The sequence below is a fragment of the Halichoerus grypus genome, chromosome 4 (genome assembly GCF_964656455.1).
Source record: "Halichoerus grypus chromosome 4, mHalGry1.hap1.1, whole genome shotgun sequence".
Lineage (NCBI taxonomy): Eukaryota > Metazoa > Chordata > Mammalia > Carnivora > Phocidae > Halichoerus > Halichoerus grypus.
Window position 1 is genome coordinate 16,077,478 of NC_135715.1, and position 26,266 is coordinate 16,103,743.

At 36.6% G+C, this 26,266-nt stretch overlaps 1 protein-coding gene across 2 annotated transcripts in view; it reads right to left on the reverse strand.

The window, feature by feature from the left end:
• The window catches only part of GPC6 (glypican 6), a 1,066,736-nt gene that overhangs the window by 325,908 nt on the left and 714,562 nt on the right, over positions 1–26,266 (reverse strand). For both annotated transcript variants that reach the window (XM_078070190.1, XM_078070191.1), the window contains exon 4: positions 19,826–19,991. In XM_078070190.1, coding sequence (XP_077926316.1) covers positions 19,826–19,991 — 166 coding nt within the window. The remainder of the gene's footprint in view (positions 1–19,825; positions 19,992–26,266) is intronic.

Sequence of the window (26,266 nt, forward strand, 5' to 3'; positions counted from 1 at the left end):
TAGAGGAAATGGCTAAAGAAGCTTTAATAAATTAATGATTAATTTGGAAGCTGAAGGGTTAATATTCCTCAGAGAGGAAGCAAAAGGCACTCACTGCTCATCCTAAATGTATTTCCTTTCTTCCTTTTGACTTGCAAGTCGGGCTTTTCCTGTGTCACCCAACACTAACATCATTTATCCTGGTTTCTAATTTCTGTGCCTCTAGTTCTATGGAAAAATCAATGCCATTTCTTAATCAACTGCCATTTTTGACACCACCATTTCATTCTTACAGCTCTTCCCATGACTGCAAAAATATATTTATAACCCTTCATTCTTGCACTCAATACTATCTGTTTTCTGGCCACAGGCCCTTTGCACATTCTTAGGCCTAAAAGTATGGAAGGCTCCTCACCTTTTCCTTTCTGTACTCATTAATAGTCTCTTTTTCCACAGCTCTTGTACCTTTCTTCTTTTCTTACGGGCAAGTCTAACCAAAAAACAAACAACAACAACAAAAAAACCCAAAAAACCTCCAAATTCCCCACTTTTCCAGAGATAAAGCTTGAAATTTTCTCAGCAGTGTTACTTCCTTTTGTGTTTGAAATAAATCTGTGAAATAAATATTTATTTAAAAAATGCTTTAACTAAATTTGGGGATTATCTATCAATTGTGAATTTGGAGTCAGATGCTGTGATTTGGCCAAACATGAAAACTCAGAAGCTAGGTTACTCTCTGGATTTGAGAATTCAGTGAAGAAATGTCAGTTAACAAAATGTTCCATACAAATGCAGGGTTTATATTTTACTGACATCTGGTACGATAATTTAAAGAGCCTTTCAAATAACATTGATTAAATAGTTTGGCAAAGGCCATTCACACCTTGCAAAACAGATTTTTTTTTTTATTATTATAATGAGTATTTATAGTTACTACATTGGCATGTGTCCAGCAATATTTGCAAATTTAAATTGGAATTTCTCAACTCAAATTATTCCTAAGCATATTGTATATTATTTGCTTTAGAGGAATCATTAAGATCCTCGATGTTTTTTATATAATTTTTCTCTTCCACACTACTTTTTGGTTTTGCAGGTGAAAGAAGACCAGGGGATCCTGCTTTAATCATGTTCTTGTCTCTTCCTGGGAAAGAAGACAGAAGGATACTGAATAGAAAGGGAAGAGGGTGTCACTGATTTGAGGTGGTAAACTATTCTATACTCAGTGCATTCAACAAACTAGAGTGGATTAATAAGCAGAGATCCTGCTGTATTCCATTCACCCATAACTCAGAGCACTGGGAAGAGCAATGTACTCAAATATTTTGGTAATATTTAATTGCTGATTTGTCATTTGGCAATTTGTGGTTTTTAGCAATTCTTAGTGCTGTTTCCTCATTTTATTATCCCTTATCATTTTCCAAGAATAACACTACATTTGAAAAATATTCAATGGCATACTAAGGTGGACCTATTGGGTAGTCAGAAATATAGGAACTAGTACTCAAGCTCCTAATTAGACTTCTGCAATCATTAATAGTATTCAAATCGATGATATAATAGTATTATCAAATTAATATCAAATTACTGATAATATAATTAAGAATTATATTATCTCCCTTATTACTACAGATTTTAAGTTCCTTTCTTACTTTTAAACTTGTTTTTAACAAGTACAATCCTTAAACTTCTCAGCACGCGTAATTCCTATTTATCTCAAAGTTGTATTATGTTACATATTTTACACACACTACTTTTAGTTCTAACAACTAAGAAAGGCAAGCACCTTATAACGAATGAGACTAAGAATCAGAAATCTTAAGTAATTTGCCCAGGGACATGTAGAGCAAGTTTATTTAAATTTAACTTCATTGAAAACTGAACTTACGTGGCATATAGACACAGACACACAGGAAAAGAACATAAATAAAGGAGAAATTCAAAAAAAGTGAAAAATGAGAGGACTCCAGGGAGAAGGTACAATAATAAAAGTTTCATGTTATATGGAATAACAGTGGGCTGCCTTCTGACAGTCAACGGGTCAAATGAATCTGGGAAACATTTCTGTTCACGATACTTCCATGATATTAAATCAAACTGGTTGCTTGGGAACTAGCTTTTTTCTTGACTCTGTTCCGAGTCAGTTCAAGGGGATCCTGTATGATATAGTGGAGTGCTTTCTCCAGGGCATCTCCATAGGAAGTTCAATGGTGAGCTCAACTCAGACGATTCTTGTAAGACCTCACTGTAGATGGCCAGTAAGGGTACGGAATATAATTTTGTAAAAACAATTCTATAAACATTCAAAGAAATATGGCCCAGGATTCAGTGTTAGAATTCAGAAGAACATCTTATTCAAGATGAATAAATGAGTGAGCTGTGTGCAACAATTTAGAAATGTTATTTTTTGACCAAGAACCAAAAAAAAAGTGAGTTCCCTGTTATTGCCATGGATGGGACATGGGGATCAGTTATGCTAGGTCTGTGGTTCACAGCATATCTATTTTCTTTGGCAGCCCTCTGGGTGGAGTATAGAGCTGGGTGGAGGGAAATTGTAGCCTGCAGGTTAAAACATGGGCTTTGCTTTGGACAAATCTGGCATGGAACCCCGGCTTCACCACTTAATGGCAGCATGACCTTGTGCTCTCTGACGCTCACTTTCCTGCTTTCTAAAATGGGGACAATAATTTCACCTCTCTTTTGGAACTGTTTCGGTGAATTTAAAAAAAAATGCAAAAGAACTTACTGTTTTTTTGTTTTGCTTTGTTTTTAATAAAGATTTTATTTATTTATTTGACAGAGAAAGAATAAGACATCCTCTTCTGAAACTTACGGGGCCTACTACTAGAGGTTTTGCTTGAATGGATGGGAGCACACTGATTGCAGAGGGCATATTTTATGATAGGGCTATTTTCTTGGAAAACCACCTTGTTTTAGTATAAGACCCTGTGAATGCAGGTGGCTGCAGGTTACTATGCAACTAAAAAGTGGCCAAGTAGGGGTTCCCTTGAGGTCTCTCTTGAAGGAAGGTCTATGACCTTTCCCCTCTATTCTGCTCCCTACCGCTTTTAAATATTTTTACCATATTCCACAATAATTCTTTCCCAAATGGGCTCTAACATTTCTAACTTTAAGAAGAATTCTGCTAGTTTTGTTCATTTTTTTGTTTTTGTTTTTTTGCTTAATTTTAACCCAATTATCACAAAATGAAACTTTTTTTTAGGTGTCTCATATCTACCAGATAGACAAGAGGGAGAATGATGTCTGCAAACACTTGATCATCTTAGCATCTATTTGATTTTTTTAGATTAAAAAAAACCTGATGGTTTTTAGTTTTAAGAAACTAAATTATATAAATGTTAACAAAGCATTTACATTTGGTATGTGCATTTAACCAGCAATTTCCTAGCTCCCAAAATATTTATTTTCAATATCCTGCTTGCTTTTTATGGCCTATCCACTCTATTTGAAATCTGTTGAATTTATAAAGCCAGTAAATTACTTTTCCATAATTGCAGTAATTACAGCCCTCTTCATATGTTCATACTTATTTCTCAGAATTCTACTACAGGAAATCATTTGTGATGAAGTCCAGATACATTATGAGAGTTCAGGGAACAATAAAAATGTTTTCCTAACATTAAAAAAAAGTATTAAAGAATAAATCTGCTCTACTTATTCATCAATTAACATATCTCTCACTCATATCTCACCTATTAGGATGTTTTTTGAGTTTTCTTGATAAGAATACACCAGTAAACAAAAAACTCTCATGTGATACTCATGATGAGTGAAAAAAGTTGTTAATTTATCCTGTTAAACAATATCATAATGATAAGGGAAAAAATTAAAAAATAATTTGATAGTAAAAAATAATTTGATAGAATTTCTTATCTATCAGACTGACAAAAATAAAAAAGTATGACAACACATTCTGTTGCTAAGGCTATAGGGAAAGAAACATTTACACTAGTGGCAGGTGGGAATGCAAATTGGTACAAACAGACCTTCAGGAGGAAAATGGGCAATACGTAATTAAACCACATATGCACTTACATTTTGACTCACAATCCCATTTCTAGGAATCTGCCCAGAAAATACACCTCCAAAAATAGATATGCACTAAGTTAATCATTGTAGCATCATTTGCAATAGCAAAAGGTTCTTCCAGACAAAGGAGGGCTACGCAGCTGCAGAAAAGGAGGATGATCTCTACAGACTGATCTGGAATGATTTCCACAATTATGTAAAAATAGCATGTGTGAAAGAGCATAGTATGCCACCCTTCATGTAAGAAAAAAGGAGATATAAGAAAACACACAGTTATCGGCTCATTCATGCAAAAGATGCACAGAAAAGATAAACCAGAAATCAAGTGGATTGATCAACCTACAAATGGTGGGTGGGAATGGGATGGGGAGAAGGAAGGGTGGAGGGTGGTCCTGGGTTAGTATAGACACTTTTCAGAATATAAATTTTGTATATAGTTTTGGGACTTAGAACTACAGAAAGGTTTCACATTCTACCCCCAAATAATGAAATAATTGAAAGAAATGATGTAGGAGAAAATACATGAAATACAAACTGTAACAAACCTCATTCTGTGACCAATAAATAATAGGATCACTTTCAGGAAGACAGAGAAGAAAATAATTGATATAACTTTGAAAAACTGCATTTTGACTGGATCCTATAAAGACAAAAAGAACTGTATACAAATACTATACTCTAGCTGGTAGATAAGTTTCCTAAAGGGTTATGAGTTAGGAACTCTAACTTAGGTATATACTCGGGTTGGGCAAATACGTTGACATATTGAAGATCATGAAAGCCAGGTTTCTCACTGATGGAGACAGAAGTTACAAAGAAAGAAAGACGCTAGAATGAACTTTGTAGTGTTGAACGGGAATCAGTATGAACTCCAGTATATATATATCCATTGTTGGTGGGGAGATGGAGAGATAGACAAATAAATAAACATAGAAAATAAATAAACATAGGCAAAAATGCATATGTGTGGAATAGAATATATATATATATATATATATATATATATATGCATATGTATGTATGTATATATCTCCTAGCTCTGCACACGGAAAGGGTTTATTTTTTATTTTTTTATTTTTGTAAAAGATTTTATTTACCCATTCATGTGAGAGAGAGAAACAGAGAAAGAGAGAAAGAGAGAGATTGAGAGAGAGAGAGGGAGGAGAGGGACAAGCAGACTCCGTGCTGAGGGCAGAGCCCGATGCAGGGCTTGATCCCACCACCCTGAGATCACGACCCAAGCTGATACTGAGTCAGAGCCCCAAGCAACTGAACCACCCAGGTGCCCCAGAAAGGCTTTAACAGCAGTGACACCCCAGGAGCAATGTGCACATCCAGTGTCCAGATCTTGGTTTCTAATATCGTCCTTCAATAAAAAGAACGAGTGCTCCTTGGAGAAAAGATTGATTCCAGGACTGGAATAAGGAAAATAAGGTAACATTATGGGATAACTTGTGATGGCAAAAAAAAAAAAAAGAAATGCTCAAAAAAGTATGGGGAGCATGTCAGAACAATACAGGATCTAACTGTAAGGTGATCCCAATATACAAACTGCAACAATTTGAGCAACACAGAAAATAATATTATTGGCTTTACCCATAAATAAAATAAATATCCATGAGTTCATACTGATATAAATAAATAATTGAATAAATAAGTAGTTGGGAGAGGAAAAAAAAGTCCAATTTTTGGAAAGATTCCCATTAATACATACAGAAGGAAAAAGAGAAATACAAAATTGTCATTTTGCAAATGCTACAGTAATACTGCAAGCAAGACCCTCTTAAGGATGTGAAAGTCACATCGGTGGCGAAAAGTGTGAGGAAAAGCAGGATATTATCATAGACTTCAAGTGTCTCCTCTGAAATATGTATTATCGATAGAAGGAAAAAATTAGTAACTTCACAGTGGAAAAATCCAGCAGATACTGCAATGTACACTCCAATATGATATATAAGAAGGACACAACATCATTTCTGTAACATTCTTGCCCAATGCATAACCTTGATCTAATCATGAGAGAATGTTTTTCAAATTGAAAAATATTCTGCAGAATGACTGACTAGTCCTCATCAAGAGTATAAAGGTCATAAAAGATAAGGTAAATTGAGAAACTGTCACAGATTGAAGGAGACTAAGAGATAAAATATATAAATGCATGTGGGATCCTGGATTGGATCCTGAAATATGAAAATGATAAACTAGCAAAATTAGAATAAGGCCTGTACTCTAGTTAATAACATTGTATCAATGTTAATTTCCTGGTTTTGAATGTTGTATTATGCTTATGTATGTATGTTGTTAACATTAGGATAAACTGCGTACAGGGCAGTGTATGTGAATTCTGTACTATTTTTGCAACTTTTCTATGTAAGTCAAAATTATTTCAAATAAGCATTAAAATGCAATTTGATTTCAAGCAGATCAATATTGGAGATTAACTGTTTATAATGCTATTTCTTTATCATAGTCCTTTGGATACAAAACCTGTCTGTCAAGTTTAATGCATATATATTAAAGCCCTGGTAAGTATCCTCTAATTTGAAATTTTATTCATTCAGGTAAGGGTTTGGCTAAAAATGTCTCTTCAAATGATCAACAAAAAGATTGTGTATGTTTGGGAGGATCTTAAGATATTTAAATGAAATAGAGGAACACTGTAAGCAAAAATGACATACTAATCACAACTCATTCTTATTTCTTAATGCATAAAAATACCATATATGATATTACCTGGCAGACAGTAGGTACTCAATAAAAAGTCAAACCTAAATGTTAAAATAAGTCTCCAAATGCCTTCCAGCAGTCAATAATTTGATGTTGGCGTCCTTATTCTCTCAATTAGGACAGATTACTGTGATTTTTCTGTATAAATGGACACAGATTTATCAGAGAGGATCACGGGCACCTAGCTAAACTAGCTCTCAAGTGGCTCTTTCTCAGCCAGGTCAGAAATTTCTGATTAAAGAATTTGATTTTTATCTTTTAATCAACTTGTCAATTGAGGCTTATTCTTTATCATTTTGCATTTCCAAACTATTAACTTCTGCATCTTAAAAAAATGCCTGGGTGCAACTTTAAATTAAACTTTTCTTGTCTTACATCTTAAAGGTTGATTTAACAAGTGTGTGATGAACACAAGCAATCTGATGCCCAGTGATCACAGATCAAATGGATAGGAATCGATGCATAGCACAACAGAATTAAAGCGATTTTTAAAAAATCCTGAGGCATTCAGGAGAAATGGAATTTAATATCTACCAATTCCACATGGAAATTAAATGTATCCTGAAACTAACTTCTCCAAATGGAATTCAAAGGAAATGCAATAACTATTCAACACAATTCACTGTCAGATTTTATTTTTAAAATGTGGCATGGCCACTATTAAACTATTTGAAATGTTGATCTCAAAACCCAGGACTCCCATGTGGGTTAAGAAAAATAAATGTAAATCCTCCTGAAGAGACTGGAAGCCTGAATGCAGCCCATAGGCTCAACCTTTGATCGGAGCCACATGCAGCAACCTCAAATTATTGTTCTCAGGCTCGACCTTTCCTCTCACTTTGTTCTGGCAGCTTTCCAAAGAGGGACAGGTGGTTTTAGGGCATTTTCTTGGGTTACAAATCAAATAATATTTCATGGTTTTCACCTTTAATGGGCTAAACAGAAGGCATTTGACAAAAGTCACCATAGAGGTTTAGAGAAATAATTTATACTCTAGGGCATTCTTAAATCAGTAACTCGGCAATGTGGGATTCGAAAAAAAAATCTCACTGCTTCTTGCAATGTTGCATTGCAAAAGCTGTGTCGCGTATGTTTGTCTTGCTCCTTGGGGGGTGGACTCCATGTTCAGATACCAATGAAGGGATTACAAAGGTCCTCACATGTGAAGTTTTCATTGGAGACAATTGTGCTACAAGGCAGGCAAAGAAGTCAGGGGCTGCTTCCTGATACATGGTATTCTTGCCAGTGAAGAAAATGAATACCCTGGGGCAAGTTTTTTAATAAAATTAACAAATTTCATGCCTCAACTTGAAATCCAGAACTTGGCAGCGGCCAGAAACATAGTAATCCTGGATTTCATGCATTGAGGATTGCAAAAGCCAAAGCCAATAGAAAATAAATTTCCTCTTGGATTGACTGCAATTATAAAATGTCGATGTGCATGATAAATATGACCATCCAGGGGTTCCTGAATCTTGAGAAAATATATTTGGGGGAGCAATCTGGGCCTGTCTCTGCTGAATCATTATGTTAAGCATTCTCATATTTGTACAGTTGACATTCTAACTACGCTTAATTACAGAGGTTGGGGATTATAGATAGAGGCTCATTCAGAGAATACATATTGATGAGCAGGCTGTTAAATATTTAACATTTAGAGGTGAATGCAGTAGAATTTCACAGGGAAGGAACATGGAGGCACCCGCGTGGTACCCAGGAGAGAGAATCTGGGGCACAATCTGTTGGAGTTGATTAGGGATGTTGGCCACAGGACCGTTTGGGCTGTGGAAACCTTCCAGTGTTTCTTGGCATCCCGATGCTCCTGTTTTGTGAACACTACTCCAGAACACTACTCTTTTCAGCATCCAATTGGATAGTCCCATTTTTTGGTACCACTGTTTCTCAAATCCAGCAAACCGTAAACAGACTGAAGAAATCGATGTTTGCCATACCCCAGACTAGCTTCTGTATTTGCTGACAGTACCATCTTTCTTGCGTGTGCTTATCTCAGGCTTATCTGATGTGTTTCTTTTCTTGCCCTCGACACCTAGTCACCAATACTGAGGCATGAAGTCCTATAAATTTTTATTTCCAACTCTGCCGTGAGTGCTGCCTTCCTTTCTCCTTCTTTTCTCCTTCCATGCTGAGATAACCCCTCCAGTCTCTACCACTAGTCACTCTACCACTAGAATCCATCCTTTACTTGGCTGCCACATTGCTACTTAGATCCTGCTCATCTCTGAATGAGATGATACCTGTGACTAGTCAGTGCCTACAAGACAAGAGAAAGTCAACTATTTGACCTCTCTTTCAAAGTTTAAGCAGTCCAATCCCAACCAATCTTTCCTCCCAGGACACACCAGCAAGTACTTTTTTTCAGTTTGGTTTCCTGAGCACATCATGCTTATTCTAACTTATATACTACTGTTTTCCCAACCTGGTCCCACCAAGTGCTTATTCACTTGAGCAAGGGCAAGTTCATCTCTACTGGGATAAATCCCATCTCCTAGGAATTTAGGCAAATCCAGAGCAGGGAAAAGAAGAAGCTAGCTTGATGAAATGCACTTCCTTTAATCTTGTACCTTCATTTCTTACTGATTACCTCTCCTCTGACCATTTTCCTGTGGTTTTCAGCCCACCCTTGTTCTCTTTTCTATGTTTCTGGTACCTGATGTTCTCCCACCTCTTTGCCTACTCTGTTGCTTTCTACTTTCTTTACTATTTTTTAAAGATTTTATTTATTTATTTATGAGAGAGAGAGAGAGAGAGAGAATGAGCAGGGGGAAGAGCAGACTTCGTGCTGAGCACAGAGCCCGATGCGGGGCTTGATCTCAGGGTCCTGAGATCATGACCTGAGCTGAAACCAAGAGTCAGATGCTTAACTGACTGAGCCACCCAGGAGCCCCTGCTTTCTACTTTCTATTTTCTTCATACCTTCACGGGTTATTCACCTGAATAGGGAACCATGGTGCTTCTCCTTCTGTGCTATCTCTGTGGACACAACTCAACCCCTCAGATTTACATGCATTACCTAGTTTAATCCATACAATGCTAAGAGATAGGTACTATTATCTCTAGTTTATTGATGAGAAAAGTGAGATTTATGAAGGTTAATAATGTTCCCCAAGTAACAAACAGGTAATAAATGGTAACAAACTGAGGGTTGCCGAAAGGGAGATGGATGGGGGGATGGGGTAACTGGGTGATGGGCATTAAGGAGGGCACGTGATGGGATAAGCACTGGTGTTATACGCAACTGATGAATCATTGAGCACTACATCAAAAACTAATGATGTACTATATGTTGGCTAAAAGATTTTAAATAAAAAAAATAAATGGTGAAGTCAGAATTTGAACTCATGCAGCGATTCAAGAACTACTGCTCTTAACTATGTTGTCTTCTCTTAACCAAACTCCCACTTTGAAAATATACATTTTTCTCTTTGGAAAATTATAATTTCCAAGGATCAGGCGGTACAGTTTTTATTTCTTTTATGTCTACCATATGCATAGTCTAGATCTAAGCACGAGAAAGGTGTCTATTAAATAACTTTTGAAGATAATCAGACATACTCAGATGCTGAGCCACATCATGGACATTCTAGGTGTTTTAATGGTCTAAACCTACAGTGTCCAACACAGTAGCTGTTAGTCATATATAGTGATTAAAATGTAAATTAACTAAAAATAAATGAAAAATTTAGCTTCTCAGAAATACTAGCCATATATTAGATGCTCAATAGCCACATGTGACTAAATTTAGATTACTTAAAATTAAATAAAATAAAAACTCAGTTTTTTAGTCTCACTAGATATATTTCAAGTGCTCAATAGCCACATGTGGCTAGTGCGACTATCTTGGACAATACAGACACAGAACATTTCCATCATTACAGAAGATTCTATTAGATAGTGCTGGCAATACTCTATTTCTCCCAACATACTCCATCAACCTCTGTAGCCAGAGACTAAGGGTTACTTCCTAAACACTTAGTAGGAATTAATTTGTTCATGGTTAAGAATCTGGGCTCTAAAGCCAAATCCTGGCATTGTAATTTACAAGTTGTATGACCTTGGACATGTCACTTAATTTATCTGGTCTCAGTTTTCCCATCTGTACAATGGGAATCATAATATTAACTACTTCACAGGATTGTTTTAAGGATTAAAAGTGTAAAGTGATTACAATACTACCTGGTGTAAAGCAAGTGTCAAATCACTGTTAGCTATTATTGCTATGGATATAATAATGTTCTCCAGATGGACCTCAGAACCATAGAGAATAAAGTTTCTTACAACTCTCTCATAGTTTTAGAATTTGGATACTATGATTGTAATTGAGTAGCAAGACACATTTAAACATTCTTTCATGGACAACCTTGGGAAATACATATCTGGATCTTCAACTGATAAAGGCAGTATTAGACACATATTAAATTCGGTCACCAAGAACTTGCCAAATACTTTATTATTCAATAGACACAGTGATTCAATAAAAAATACTACAAGGCTGATTAATGAAGGAACATGTGTATTTCGCTTTATGGAATTACCTTCTAGAAGTCAGCTTCTATGCATGATCCATACCCTCAAAATGCACTGAGTATTGGTATTTGTAGAATTATTCCTAACATTCTTAGGACTATAGACAATTTCAGTTCTCCCCTCTGGTTGGGTATTACCCATAGATTTTGGACTATGGAATATGTTTCTATGACTATGTCAACACAGAAGAGTTTGGAACACTTAATACTGAGTAGTTTGGAACACTAAACTATTTTAAAAACAAGGAATTAATCTAACAATAATCAAGGACATTGAATTTGGAAAACCTTGGAGGCACATGAATAAGTGATAATATCAAGGGCTCCAAACAGCCTTCACCAGCAGTTGATGGCTGTAGATTTTGAGAGTACTCTTCCCCTTGAAGTCAATGAATTCTCTTATGGAACATGGTCCTGCTTCCCTGGGAGGAAAGACTTCAAGCTCATGGGAAACTACCAGAGAGATAGATGTAGGGCTGAGATAGGGCAGGGTCAGTTACTGATTGAGTCAATCTGAAAACCACATCAGCTCCGGCGATCCTTGTTACATCCCAAGGTCTCTCACATCCACTAATTTATTCATGGCCATTCAACAATATTCTTAGGCCTCTCATTATTTTGGTTCATCTCCTAAGCATTGAGATTTTAGTAGTGAATACTGACTGACTTTTTTGACATTTAATTATCAGTGTTATTTTTCTAAAAGATCCCGAACCTTAAAGAATAAAAATGTGATGCATAGAGATGCATCGCTTTTTGGTGTAATGTCATATATTCAATGACTTGTTTTCATTTCTTTTTGTAATTTTCACTTTTTCAGAGGTTATAATAAAGAACATTCTTAGTGTAGCAAATTATTTAAATCCATGCAAAGAAAAAAATTGAGGGCATATCTTTTTTTATGTGGGATTTATATATAAGCTGTTATTTGAAGGACAAGGAATATTTCATGTTCTATTTTAATTTAAATTCTCTCCTGGCTACCTTACCAAGTATCTGTAGGCATGATATTTTTAAATGAATTATAAGCTCAAAGTTTTCATATATCATGAAGGTTCTCAAAGTTTAAATTACTCCCAAGGACATTTATATCTATTTCCCCTCTAGAGTAACCAATGAAAACATGCCTTTAACCATCAGAATAATTCATGCGCCATCTCTTCTAACCTGGCTTCCACTCCTGGTTCCTTGGAGGGTTGTTCATAATAAACAAGCCACAAAGACAACAAGATGAAGATAATAAGATTCTAAAAGTCTCTATAATTGTTATAGAAACAAGCCTGAGGAAAATTAAAACTAATTTCAAAAATGACTCAAACATAAAGACATGATCAGCAGTTCTACTCCTGAGACAATCATGAATTAAAGGAGCTTTTAGAGCAATTGGAAGATCTATCTATCTGTAGATAGATAGATACATATGTATATTTAATTATACATACATACATAAAGGTAAGTGTATGTTTACAGGAAAAGAAATCTAAGTACCCTCATTAACACTACTATTTTTTTTATTTTAAAGAGTTTTATTTTTTATTTGAGAGAGAAAGAGAGAGTGCATGGGTCGGAGGGAGGGGCAGAGGGAGAGGGAGAAGCAGACTCCCTTCTGAGCAAGGAGCCTGATGGGGAGGGCTGGAGCCCAAGACCCTGGGATCATGACCTGAGCCAAAGGCAGATGCTTAACCAACTGAGCCACCCAGGCACCCAACACTACTATTATTAAGACATTTAATAGAGCATTGCAACATCACACAGGATTTATTATTTGGGTTAAAATAAAGACTTTCACTTTGGCTGCTAATCAGGACTTTTACAGTGATCTAAATGCCTCAGAAGGTAACCCTTTCCTTTATTCTATTAGATCAGTCACCGTCTGAAAGACTTTTTGGTTATGGTAGCCCTGGGACTTGTTATAAGTTTGCTATTTGTGAATAGCCACATAGTTGAATGCTTTCTTTAACAATCCACTTATTTAGCTCTATTTATATTCCTTATTTTCTGGTTTCTACAACACAACAATTTCTTCTACCTCATGCTACTTTTATTTCCTGGGATTGAAACTGCTAAGAAAGTCATCAGACTAATGTTCATAGTGTTTGAATTTTACTTGGGTTTCTGGGCCTTTGGGAATTCATTTAATTCCATTCTAAGGAATCATCAAATATTTTCTCTCAGCATGCCAAAAGCCAGACATCCTGTGTTTTAGCTTAAAGTTGAGACATAACAGTGAAAACGATCACAATTCATTAAAATCAGATGTCCATCATTAAAAACAAGGTCCTTTGGATATAAATTAAGCCATTTACCTATAGAAAACACTGAAATTGAAGTGTAAATTAGAAGCAAAATCCCCAATACAAAGGCAATTCTCATCATTTGTGATATGGCTCTGCTTTATCCCGGTAAACTAAATCCTTCTGTTGCTGTTTCTCATAGAAATTGGAGAGCTTAATAAGGCACAAGAGGTATTTCAATGAACTTCTTATTAGAAATGGAACATCTTGTAGCCTAAAGAATGTTCTACTTGCAAAAATAGGTATGCCTTGGTACAGGTGATTGGTTGGTGTGATCATTGATAGCACCATGGATTCCAACTTGAAAGTCTAGTTCAGAATATCATATTTGCAGTCATCAGTAATTGTAAGCTCAATAGGAGTTGAATATGTGGGAACTGGAGTAGATGTTTGTATAAGAGTTGGCACTGCGGGCAAAGGAAATGCATGCACCTTTGAATGACTACTTGTCTTTTGCACCAAATAATTTTAAGATTGATGTGCTTTGCCTGCTTTGATCCTTGGGAAAATCTTCCTGATGCAGAACAGAAATTGCAGTCCCATGAATCCCTTGAGTTGTTGCCACAAGATGAACATTAGTAAGCGTTCAGAGGTGAGGAAATGCCTGCTTCTCTGTTTGCTGAACAGCCTCTGACATTATATCACCCTTAAGGAATTAACCCGATTGCACCACATAAAAATACTTTTCACATATGCAGAGTTCAGAAGTAAACCATTCTCTAAACAGAAAATTGATAGCAAATGTGAAAGGCTGCTGGGTACCATCTCACTGTTTTCTTTCTCTTTCTTTTTCTTTCTTTCTTTCTTTCTTTCTTTCTTTCTTTCTTTCTTTCTTTCTTTCTTTCTTTCTTTCTTTCTTTCTTTCTCTCTCTCTCTCTCTCTCTCTTTTTTTTTTTCCTGAGTAGTTAGTACTGCTTGTGCATTCTGCTAGCATTACAGAGAGAACACAGCATATGATAAATGTCCATGAGAAATGAGAAATACCGAATCAATGAGTATAAAAGGAAGGCAGGGAGATGGGTGGGGTTAGATTTCAACTGATAGAAAATAAAGTGTTTTATTTATTTATTTTTTTTAATCTCTCTTGGTGCTTTTAGGAATGCACAAGGGCAAAAGCAAGTTCTATAGCTAACGGTGAGATCAGATTCTAAAATAATTGCTTTGGCTTTTGTTCCTCAATTTAAGAGTTATGTTTCTAGACTGTATTAGTGAATAGGCTCGTGTCCTATACAAGGTGGAGACTAAGAAACCTTGAAGCTTGCTGCTAAATATAATTCTTAAATTTTTCTTTGTCTTTGGTTGAAAGGAAATCATTTTCTATGTTTTGGGTCTAGAGGTTTTTAAAACATGGCATTTCAGGATCTATCAGCTGGAGTCATATCATATTTACTATGGAATTCTTTGTAACTAAAAAATTGATCAGATTTATATTATGGAATTTCATGCTTAAGAGAGTCTTTGAAAGATGAGCATCTTATACAAATGTTTGAAATAGTTTTTTGTGTTTATTTTATATCCTGCTGAAATGCAACATCACACAGTCCTGTGTAGTTTAGAAAAAGAGAACTCAAGTTTATTTACTAGGAACACTAAATGTTTATCTAGCAACACGCGCAAACACAAAGATGTGAATATACTAAGTACCTTGAGGACAAACAACTCTTTCAGGTCCTGAGAAAGTCATTTGTGCCCCAAAGTGGCCATTTATTACACGATACTAGTCATCTGACTGACCTACCACAGCTTGCTGGCGGCTGGCTCTAATTTACACCTTGATAGCAGCTATCACCATGAAGGAACCAGGTTCATTATCTGATTTGTTTCTGCCATCCCTGCACTCATGAGTCCATTAACAACAGGGATATGTGTTTTTCAAATTACGGAATTAGTCATACTTCCATTAAAAGAGTAGACCTACAAAGTAAAATGGAGCAGCCTCTTACGACATTCCCTTCCATTTCTCTGTCTAGCTGTTCATTGACTTCAACAGAGAACATACAGGGAGCTCTCTTCTCAGCAGGCAGGCCCTCATCCGCTCTCCCTCGTGCTGAAACCAGAACAGGGTCGGCGCCAGGCACTTGGTAAACACGTGTTGTCTTCATGAATCTCAGGAGATGAATGGATGATACCCAGAGCAGGGGCTCTTGGCCAGGCGCAGGTGTAGTGCCCACCGGGACCTCATGTTTGATGCTCTCATGAATATTTGGGCCTCTACAGTATTGCAGCAATTCTATATGTTATAGCTACCCAGCATCAATTATGTCTGACCATGCTAATTCAGTACAGTCTTGTTTACTCTTCTAGATCTACCAACGTAGGGCTTCCCTGACACCCTAGTCTAGATTAAGTCACCCTGCTCAGTAGATGCTTAGCATCCTGTGCTTCTATTTTCCTAAAATAGGGATAAATCACAGTTGATTATAACTCATTTAACTGCATTAAGTTCCCCTAGGGTAAAAAAACGTACTCAATTGAGTAAGAAGCTAGACACATATATTTTTTACCCTAGGGGAAATTTTTTTTTACCCTAGTGAGTTGCCAATTAATAGGTTAGGATTATTAGAGTCTTACCAACTGGGATAGCCTAAAATATTAGGCTGCAATGTCGGGACACAAACATCTTCAGGTCTCAGTTTTATGGAACGATAGCGATGCTAGTCTTACACTTGCATTAGTAAACACCCTCTAATATTTTAGTGAAAAAAAATATTACAGAACATACAGAATTCCTGCCTTTGGTCTCATCAGCATTTCCCTCCCCACATCCTTTTTTTCCCCTCTCTGGTTCTCACAGTCTATAAAGTCTTAGAAGGTACCAGATGTTTGGAGGAGGCTGTCCCATACATCCTAGATTTTAAAGTAGATGCAAGATTTATTGCAGCTACACAAATGTAATTTCAGCCTTAACTTTTGAGCTCCTGAGCTAGGAGTAATCTGCACCATGGCCCCTTGTCAAACAGAACAGCTCTTATCTGTGGAGTGTTGGTATCAATGACAAACACTCAAAAGAACCGCAGGATGTTACTGAAAACAAATTCTGCCCACAAACTGTTTCCCTTTAGGAAATTTTAATTTACATAAACATTTTCTGAGAAAATGCTTTTGCATTCAGGCAACATTCAAAGGCTAGGCTGGAATCAGCTGAGTATAAATTGACAGCAACACCTGGGGTAGGCGCCCAAGCAGTGCTTGTCAATGCCTCAAACTACATTGTTCTCTTACTGCATTGTGCCTGGTACTGAGAGCAGACTGCATCCCCACTCTTGTGTCCCCAGGGTCCTACCTAGCTCAGGGGTGTGGCCTAGCATGCCCAGCTGCTTGGGTGCCCCAAGTTGAGGCTGGGCTGGGCTCAGTCCTGGGGAATCCCACATGCTTCTAGAAAGCAGCTGACAGTTCTGGCAGAGATCAACTGAGACTTTTGTGTTCTCTAAAATGGGTCTAGCAGCAACTTCTTCAAAGTTGTCAGTAACTTTTCAAAAAAACCAAAAAAGCTCTTTATCTAAAATTCTTTTTCCTACAACAGTTAGTTGATAAAAATTTTTTGAACACCCACTCTGTGCAGGGCACAGAATTAAACGTCCTCAAGGAAAACTATGGAAATGCATCCCGAGTAGACTCCTGATTGTTTTCTAGGATTACAAAGAAATGAAAATTGACAAACTATAGAGCTTCAGAAGAGAATGGAATGCCATTGGGGTGTTTAGCTGGACACTTAAAACATTTCATTTTGTCCATGAGTTGCCTTTCTTTTGACAAACCCAACAACAACTGAATTCAAAATAATTACAACTCATTTGCAATTAATTTGTGGCATAGTAAAGATCATGAGAATGTGCCACCAGTTCGATTCTTGCTTTTATTGACCGTTGATTGCATGCCACTATTAACATTTTTGATGAGCACATAATAAAAAAAAAACACCATAAAAATGTATAAGCTGGGACATGAATGTAGCAGACAGAGATGGCGTATTTGACTCAGCAACAGGAGGGAAAGGGGTTGATGAAAAGATGGAGAAGCCCAAGAGTGATGGGCTGCAGATGCCAACCAGAGAGAGGGCTTTATATATAATTACTGTTGGGTTACTGATTTGCTCACTGGTCTTCCCTGCTGCCTTCATGAACCCTGGAGCCCTGTCATCTTGAATGCATATGTGTGGAAAACAGAGTTGGCACATTTGACTGATTTATGTCACTTCACTTCGGGACAAGTATTAGCAAGAACATATTTTGCTCCAAAAGTCTATGTTGGTGGTCATTTCTCAGCGCCATAGCAGAACCAGAAGAAAGAAAGAAGTAGGATTTTTCTCACTGATATCTAAGACTAATAAAAAAACATGAGAAAGGGTATGAGATATATTAAGGGAGGGCTAACCACCACGTTCCCTTTTCATTAAAGTATATCCAACACACGGTGGGTTCAAATTTTAGTTTTTAAATCAAATGGTTTTCCAGACATTCAACTTCACATCTAATTGGCAACCAGGAAACCCAATTGATAGAAAGTATAAAGATTTGTTTTATGTTAAAATAGACAACCAGCACTGAGGAGAAAAAGCCAATAAGGTAGTCACCATTGCTCTTATAAGTTAAAAGCCTATAATCTCATTCTTAATCATGTCCTGCTCTAAGTAACAAAATCCACACGCCCGCTTTCATCAATAAGGTGCAGGCTGAGCAAAGACAATTTAACTGTGCTATAAATTCGGGTAGTTTCAACCAAAAAGTATGAATAATCTGTATGACTCAAAGTGGAATGCTATGAGGTTTAATCTGGTTTTAAAATATGCAAATATTTTTAGGTTTCTTGATGAGAGTACTTTTTGATTAGCATTATTTGGATAGAGTGTCTTTGCCAAAATTAATCTAAATATATGTTCTAGAAGATCAAGTTATTCTTATTTTTTTTTTTTAATTCATACTCCCGTCCAAAATCTTAGCAAAGAATCATATCATGTTTGAGTTAGAAGGGTACCTTAATGATTAACTTTTTAAAACACTTCCTCATTTTTCAAATAAAGTAACCCAAGATCATGCAAACAGATTTTATACTCCCACTACAGGGAGAGAGAACAACATTTCAATTCATTCTCTCTGAAATGATTTCTGGGGTTTTGTTCGATGAGTTCCATTTGAATCTACCCACTCTCAAATCTTTTTTTAAAACTTCAAAACCATTTTCTTTGGCGTTCCTAAGCATAATAGCATGTTAGCTGGTGGGTGACAGAGGCAAAGCCGAAGGCTTGTAACCTAAGCACATCTTTGTCCAAGGGGCTTAGGTTTCGCTCCGTTCCAACACATCCTAGATCTTTTTTCCCCTCCCACGGGAATCTTAGATGTCAGAAGGCGTTAGGCGTGCCTTCTGGTTTGGAGGTTTGCATAAATGATGCGGCTGACGGAAGCCTCCGCGCCACTCTGCCTGTCACCACGCAATAGCAGTAAATGCAATTGAAAGTACTTTTATTTGAAGGCCATTTGACAGAGGGGGAGAACACACACTCTTTCAAGGCCTGTGTATTTTCCTGGGAGCAGCCTGCCTGTAAAATATGTCCTTTTATCCTTGGATAGCAATTTGGGAAATATCTTTTGGTAGTGCGACTCCCTGAGCGATTTCTGCAACTCAAGATGAGAGCCTTGACTCCCCAGACCTTCGCTGCATCTTCCCCACCCTCTCTCCTCCTACCTTCCAAAGACAGCAAGGCTGTTCGGCGCTAGGGCACCGGAAGCATTCTTCTCCACAGAATGAGGAAGAAATTTTGCATATTTTAGCAAAAATATTGAGCTAGTTTCATCATGGATGTTTAAGGAAGGGGTGGTTTACTAATATCTGTGACTACGTTGAGGTAATACAAATAAGAGCCAATGCTGTGGATTTATTTTTAATGAGATCTTTGTTTTCTTCCCCTAACTTGTCCCTTTCCACAGGAGCTCCCAGAAAGTCAACAAGAGCACTTTTCACTCTGTCAGAGAGATCAGCGAATTCAGTACAGGACCGTCCTTCACAACATACCAGGATTTCTTCTTCTTATTGTTATTATTTTAGATTTAGAAAAAGAAGAAAAAAATGCAAAATGATGTTAACACTTTGCTAAAAGCTGTTTTCCGGTGCTGCATGTAATCCTCACGGGCTCCGTACGTCATCACGACGTCGGAGCCGCCCACCCGGCCCACAGCTCCGTTGGAGATCTACGTCACCGCAATGATGTCACGGCTCCGTGGCAACGCCCCTTACCTATGAACAGATTCCATTCGGTGTCCAGATCAGCCTGGTTGGCCAGGCAGCCCTTCATGACGTTGAGGCAGTAGTTCTTGCAAGGTCTCACGGTGGGAAGACCTCGGCAGTACGGGCAGTACAGCATCTTCATGAGGGCTCGGATGCACCCCGGGGTCGGGCTGACCTGCCGATCGATTGAGAAGAAAAAGAAAATCAGAAATAAGAAGGGCGGGAGGGAGACAAAAGATGTAACCCATTTTCTCCTTGAAAAAGAAAAAGGAGAAATGGCTCTGAGAAACGCCAGCAGCCGCGGAGCAAAGCAGCTATTAGGATCTTAACCCTTTGTCATACTCGATCTCCATGCCAGGCAGGTCGACATGGCAATAATCAATTTTCGTGAGATGTCCCCGTCCACATGTTGATATCTGTGTCATTGTAACCCAGCCCTAAAACCTGGACGCTGTTGCAGTGCCGTAGCACGTGAAATGAGATAATGCACGTGAAAGCAATTTGCAAAGTTAAAAGCTTCATAAAAATGTAGGCATGATTAAAGTTTGATGTGACACCTTTCGAAAGTTTTCCAACTGGTTATTTGACCCTGTTTCTAAACGAGGCTGGCAGATCTACTTCCTTTGTACGTAACTTATTAAAAAGGATCAATATCAACTTGTCTGGCATTTCTAAGACCCAGGCCTGCTTACAAGCAATGGGAACTGCCGAGAGAATGTCTTCAGGCATTTGAAGCTTTGCAGGTCTGGGAACTTTGTGGAAAATGGACCCAGGGTTGAATGTAAGGAGAAATCCTTGTAGTACTTCACAGGAGCTACTAATCAACCGACAATGAAGTGGCATTTGCCTTGAATAAGAAAAGCTGAGGTGCTTCTAAGTTAATCAATTCTAAGCCAATAAAATCTTTTTTGGACTCATTGAAAATTCTAATTTGACTTCAAGAGGAAAGAGTATTTAAAACAGCATGGACCAACATGGAAGAAAATACAGAAAGTTCTTTTTATGACTAGACACAAAATTACTATTGTATTTATCTGGTTAGTGCCATGTAATTTTGGTGTCTTAGTCAAGTAACCATATGTTGCTGTTCTTGTGTTCCAGATCTGAGAACAAGCCTAACTTGTATCATTTGGATGTGTCGGAGAGTCACAGTCTTATCAGACCGACCTGGGCACGCAGGGAGCATTTCCATGTTAAGAACATGTCGATACTGACGAAGCATAACATCAATGTAAAGGTGAGACAATGAAAGGTAGTTCTGCATAAATAGGTACTTTCCACTACTAGAGCCAATCTCTGTCATTTTATTCTTTACCTAGAAACCACATGTGAATTTGTTTTTAGCTTTTTAACTTGAGTATAGTTGATACACAATTTACATTAGTTTCAACATAGTGATTCAACTTCTCTACACCTTATGCTGCGGTCACCACTAATGTAGCTACCATCTGTCCCCATACAACACTATTACAATACTACTGACTATATTCCCTATGCTGTACCTTCCATCTCTGTAGCTTATTCATTCGATAACTGGAAGCCTATATCTCCCATTCCCCTTCACCCACTTTGTCCATCACTCCTTTCCTTCTGGCAACCATCAGTTTGTTCTATTTAGAGGTCTGATTCTGCTTTTTGTTTGCTTATTCACTTGTTTTTTTAGATTCCCCTTATGAGTGAAATTGTATGGTAATTGTCTTTCAACACCTTTGAGGTTTTTAATGCAAGGCTTTGTTTTTTGTAACATTCTCTTACTTTAATGATGTACACTGACTAAGCCCTTAATACATTGTTTCAGAAAACAAGGCTATTTATTTATTTATTTAGGCACTGAAAATTCTGGTTGTTCTTTTGATTTTATTTCCAAAATTGTAAGAAGTTTTCAAACATACAGAAAAGTTGAAAGGCTGTTATAATATATACCCATAGCCTCACTCCTAGATTATCATTTAACATTTTCCTATACTTGCTTTTTCATATATCTGCCCATCCTTCAATCTATCCATTAATCACCTTACTTTTTATGCATTCAAAGTAATATCCTTTTGATTTTTACTTTTCCTTGTAGTTTAATGTTGGCTTTAATAAGATAGAATTAACATGATCAACAATAGAAAGTTAGCATATTAAGTACTCCAAATCAAAAAGTGTAGTAAAATATAATTGGCCTTACTTTACAAAGGTATTTAGAGAATGGTTTAGTATCCATTAATTTTACAACTTATTTTCCAACAACAGAACGAAACAAAACAAAAAACATAAGAACAAAATTGAGGAATCTGGTGGCTTTTAACTTGAGCACACATTTGTGTCACGGTATCATCTCCTCCAGATAAGCTATTTTGTGAAAATGCCAAATTTTATCCACACCAGAGCAATAGTATCTTAAAACTTTCTTTTATCCACTTGTATCCCAAGTCATTCACGGAAAATAGAGGAAAAAAAATCTGTATTCTCCATACAGGATTTATGTGGAATTTCAAATTCTTGTGCGTTTTACTTATTTGATATGGTGGCATTCCTACAAATTTGTGTCTGTAGGATTTTGTTTTCCGTAGATTTGTGACTTTTGTCCTGACCCTGATGATGCCTTTCTCCAGAGACCAACCCTATTTTCAGCCGGGCTGGCTAAGCAATTTCTTCCTTTAACTCTGTTGGATTTTTGGTTTTCTGGCTATTGGTATGACCAGTGCTTTGCTTCTTCTCCCTCAGTATGCCAGCATAAATCGGGAGTATTTGTCAATACTAGGGATCTCTTAGGCAGTGTGGACTCTGTCATCATTATAACCTGCACTGCTCCGCAAAACATGCAGATCCTTAAAAGGCATTGTGATTATGATTGAGGTAGTCAATAAGTGCTTTTGAATTGAACTCTCTATTGTGTTTCTCAATTTCTTGGCCACATTGATATTCAAAGAAAGAAAGACAGATAGATTTATACATCTTAGCATTCAACTGTTACCTTTTAAGTTTGTTTTCAAAGGTAATTATTGATTGCATTAATTCCAAGGCCTTTTTGTTTTGTTTTGTTTTAAATTGTGTTGGAACCAGTACAGTTTTCTCAGTCTGACATTTTAGAAGAGTCTCCAAATCAGGGTAGCAACCAACAGAGAAAATTGAACATCCTTAATAACCCAAAAGAACAATGTTGTTCAAGTTAAATGTGGCTCTCTCAGTACCTTTGGAAATGACATCCCTCCTGGACAAATAAAGGGCATTTGAAGAAGAAGAAAATGGAGTGTGGAGGATCAAAGTTTAAGCTTTCATGTTCACAGACCCATATTTGTTGAATTGACATAACTGCATGTGTGAATTAAAATAAAAAAAATCATCACTTCAAACTGAAGACTTAGAAGTAAGCCTCTGAAAAGAAGGTTGCTTTAAATGCCAGTTGTGTGAGGGATATTTCCATTTTTAAATATTTAATAGTGTTTTATAATTGTGCTATAGTGATTTAAAAAAATCTTTTTATTTTGAAATCAATATAGACGCATGAGATGCTGCAAAAATAGTAGAGTCCTGGGTACCCTTCACTCACCAATGTCACTTGATGGTGACATTTCAAACAGCTGTGGTATGGGGCACCTGGGTGGCTCAGCTGGTTGAGCATCTGACTCTGGATTTTGGCTCAGGTCTGTGATCTCAGGGTCGTGGGATCGAGACCTGCGTCAGGCTCCACACTCACTGTGGACTCTATTTAAGATTCTCTCTGTCTCTTTCTATCTCTCTGCCCCTCCCCCTGCTATTGCTCTCTCTTTAAAATAAATAAATAGATCTTTTAAAAAAATAGCCATGGTACAGTATCAAAACAAGGAAACTGACCTTGGTATGTTGCCATGAACTAGTCTATAGCCCTTATTCAGTTTTCATGATTTTTTCAACCTGCATTCATTTGTGTGTGTGCACATATGTGTGTACACATCTGTACAATTTTATTCCATATACAGACTTGTGTCATAATACCATGACCAACATAGAGAACCTTTCATCACCACAAAAGAACTCCTTTGTGCTACCTCCTGTGCTACCCTGGTTCCTGTCACCTGGCAATAATCTATTTTCCATCTCTGTAATTATATCATTTCAAAAATGTTATATGAATGGAATCGCATAGTTGTCACCTTTTGACCTTTTGAGCTTTACTTTTTTTTTTTTTTTTTAACTGAGCATAATGCCTTTGAGGTCCATCCAAGTTGTTCCTCATTATTAATTAATTATTAATACCTCATTCCTTTTTATTGCTGAGTTATATTCCTTTGTTTGGCTCTAACAGGATTTGTACAACTCTTCATTCACTGACGATATCTGGGTTGTTCCAGTAGTTGGCTATTAGAAATAAAGTTTCTATGAGCATTCATGCAGGGTGTTCGCAAGAATGTAAGTTTCTGTTTCTCTGGGATAAATGCTCAAGAGTGCAATTGATGGGTCAATTCCTTGCATCTTGGGTTTAGTCTTTCTGTTAACTTCTTTTGAAGCTGTTTGTATATAATGACATTAATAATCATTTTACAGTTGGTATTATAATTGACAAGTTTTAGTAATCATATAATTTATAACTAAGTTTTCTTGTAAAATAACAGAAAAATAACATAAAAATATTGAGTTCTTAGTTTGCAACCTTGTGCTTTTCTGTTGTTGTTTGTATTTCTTTTCTAAAAGGTTAAAGCAAGATACATTGAAACATGACAAGAAATACAAAAAGAACCCTTAGTAAAGCAGTATGGGGAGAGAGGACTAAGACTTATCTACCTGGCTCCTCACCTGTATCAGGATGTTATAGCAAGTAATTCTTACATTTTCTAAATGTGATTTGTGGCATGGCACACCCTTACCCATACAGTAGCAATTCATTTCAGGTCTTTAATATACGTAAGACTTTTTTGTAACTGGACCAACATTCATGCATTGATGCTCATGTTAGTAATTTCTAGTAGTAGCCAATGTAAAACAACTCTGTCACTTAAAATATTTTTAGAAAACAAGAAAACATGTGAAAGTTATAAATCTATATTTATACACAATGAGTATATACCTAGTGAATGCTTGTTTCTATGGAAATCAGACAGCCGAAATAATCAAATAAACCTATTTGACTTCTCCCAAAAGACAAACAAGTTAATGAAAGTAAACTATTTAACCAGAATAAATTAAAAATGTGTTTTTAAGCAAGAGTCCATGCCATTCTCCAGTTTCTAACATCCAATGAGTTTCTAACACTAGCAATAAACAAACTAAAAAAGGAAATTAAGATACCAATTTCATTTACAACAGTATCTAAAAGAATAAAATACTTAGGAATAAAATTTAACCAAAAAGGTGATAGAATTTTACACTGAAAACTATTAAGCATTGTTGAAAGAAATTAAAGAAGACCTAAATCAATGGAAAGATATCCTGCATTTGTGTATTGGAAGACTTAATATTGTTAAGATAGCAATACTACTCAAAGTAATTTATAGATTCATTGCAAACCTTATCAAAATTCTAACAGTTTTTCCTTGAGGAAATGTAAAAGACAATCCTCAAATTCATATGGAATTGCAAGGGACCCAAATAGTCAAAACAATTTTGAAAAATAACAAATTTGGAGCAATCCCATTTCCTGATTTCAAAATGTACTACAGCTTGCTGTAAAGCTAAAGTAATCAAAACTCAGTGGTACTGTCCCTCAATCTCACTTCTAGGTATTTCTTCAAAAAAAGCTGGAAACAGGTTCTGGAAGAGATATTTGTACTCCCATGTTCATTGCAGCATTATCACAATAACCAAGAGGTTATTTCTAATGTTCATTGACTGATGAGCGGCTAAAGAAAATGAGGTATGTACATACAATGGAATATTATTCATCCTTAAAAAAGAAGGAAATCCTGCAATATGCAACAACATGGATAAACCTTGAGAACATTATACTAAGTGAAATAAGCCAGTCACAGAAGGACAAATACTGCATGATTCTACTTATATGGGGTACCTAAAGTAGTCAAACTCATAGCAGCAGAAAGCAAAATGGTGTTTGCTGGGGCTGTGAGGGAGAGGGAAATGGGGAATTTCTATTCAATGGATATAGAGTTTCAGTCATGCAAGATGAAAAAGTTCTAGAGATCTTCTGTACAACTATGTGCATATAGTTAGCAATATGTATGGAATATTTAACAATTTGTTAAGAAGGAAGATATGTGTTTTCTCACAGTTATCATCATCATCATCATCATCATCATCACCAGCACCATCATCATCATCACCACCATCATCATCAATGCTGTGGTACTGGAATAAGGATAGACATTTAAATGATATAAAATGGCTAAGCAGCTCATGAAAAGATGCTCAACATTGTTGGTCACTAGAGAATGAAAATCAAATTGAGATATCACTCACACCGCTAGGATGGCTACAATAAAAGAGAGAGATAATAAAGAACATTGATGTGGATGTGGAGAAATTGGAACT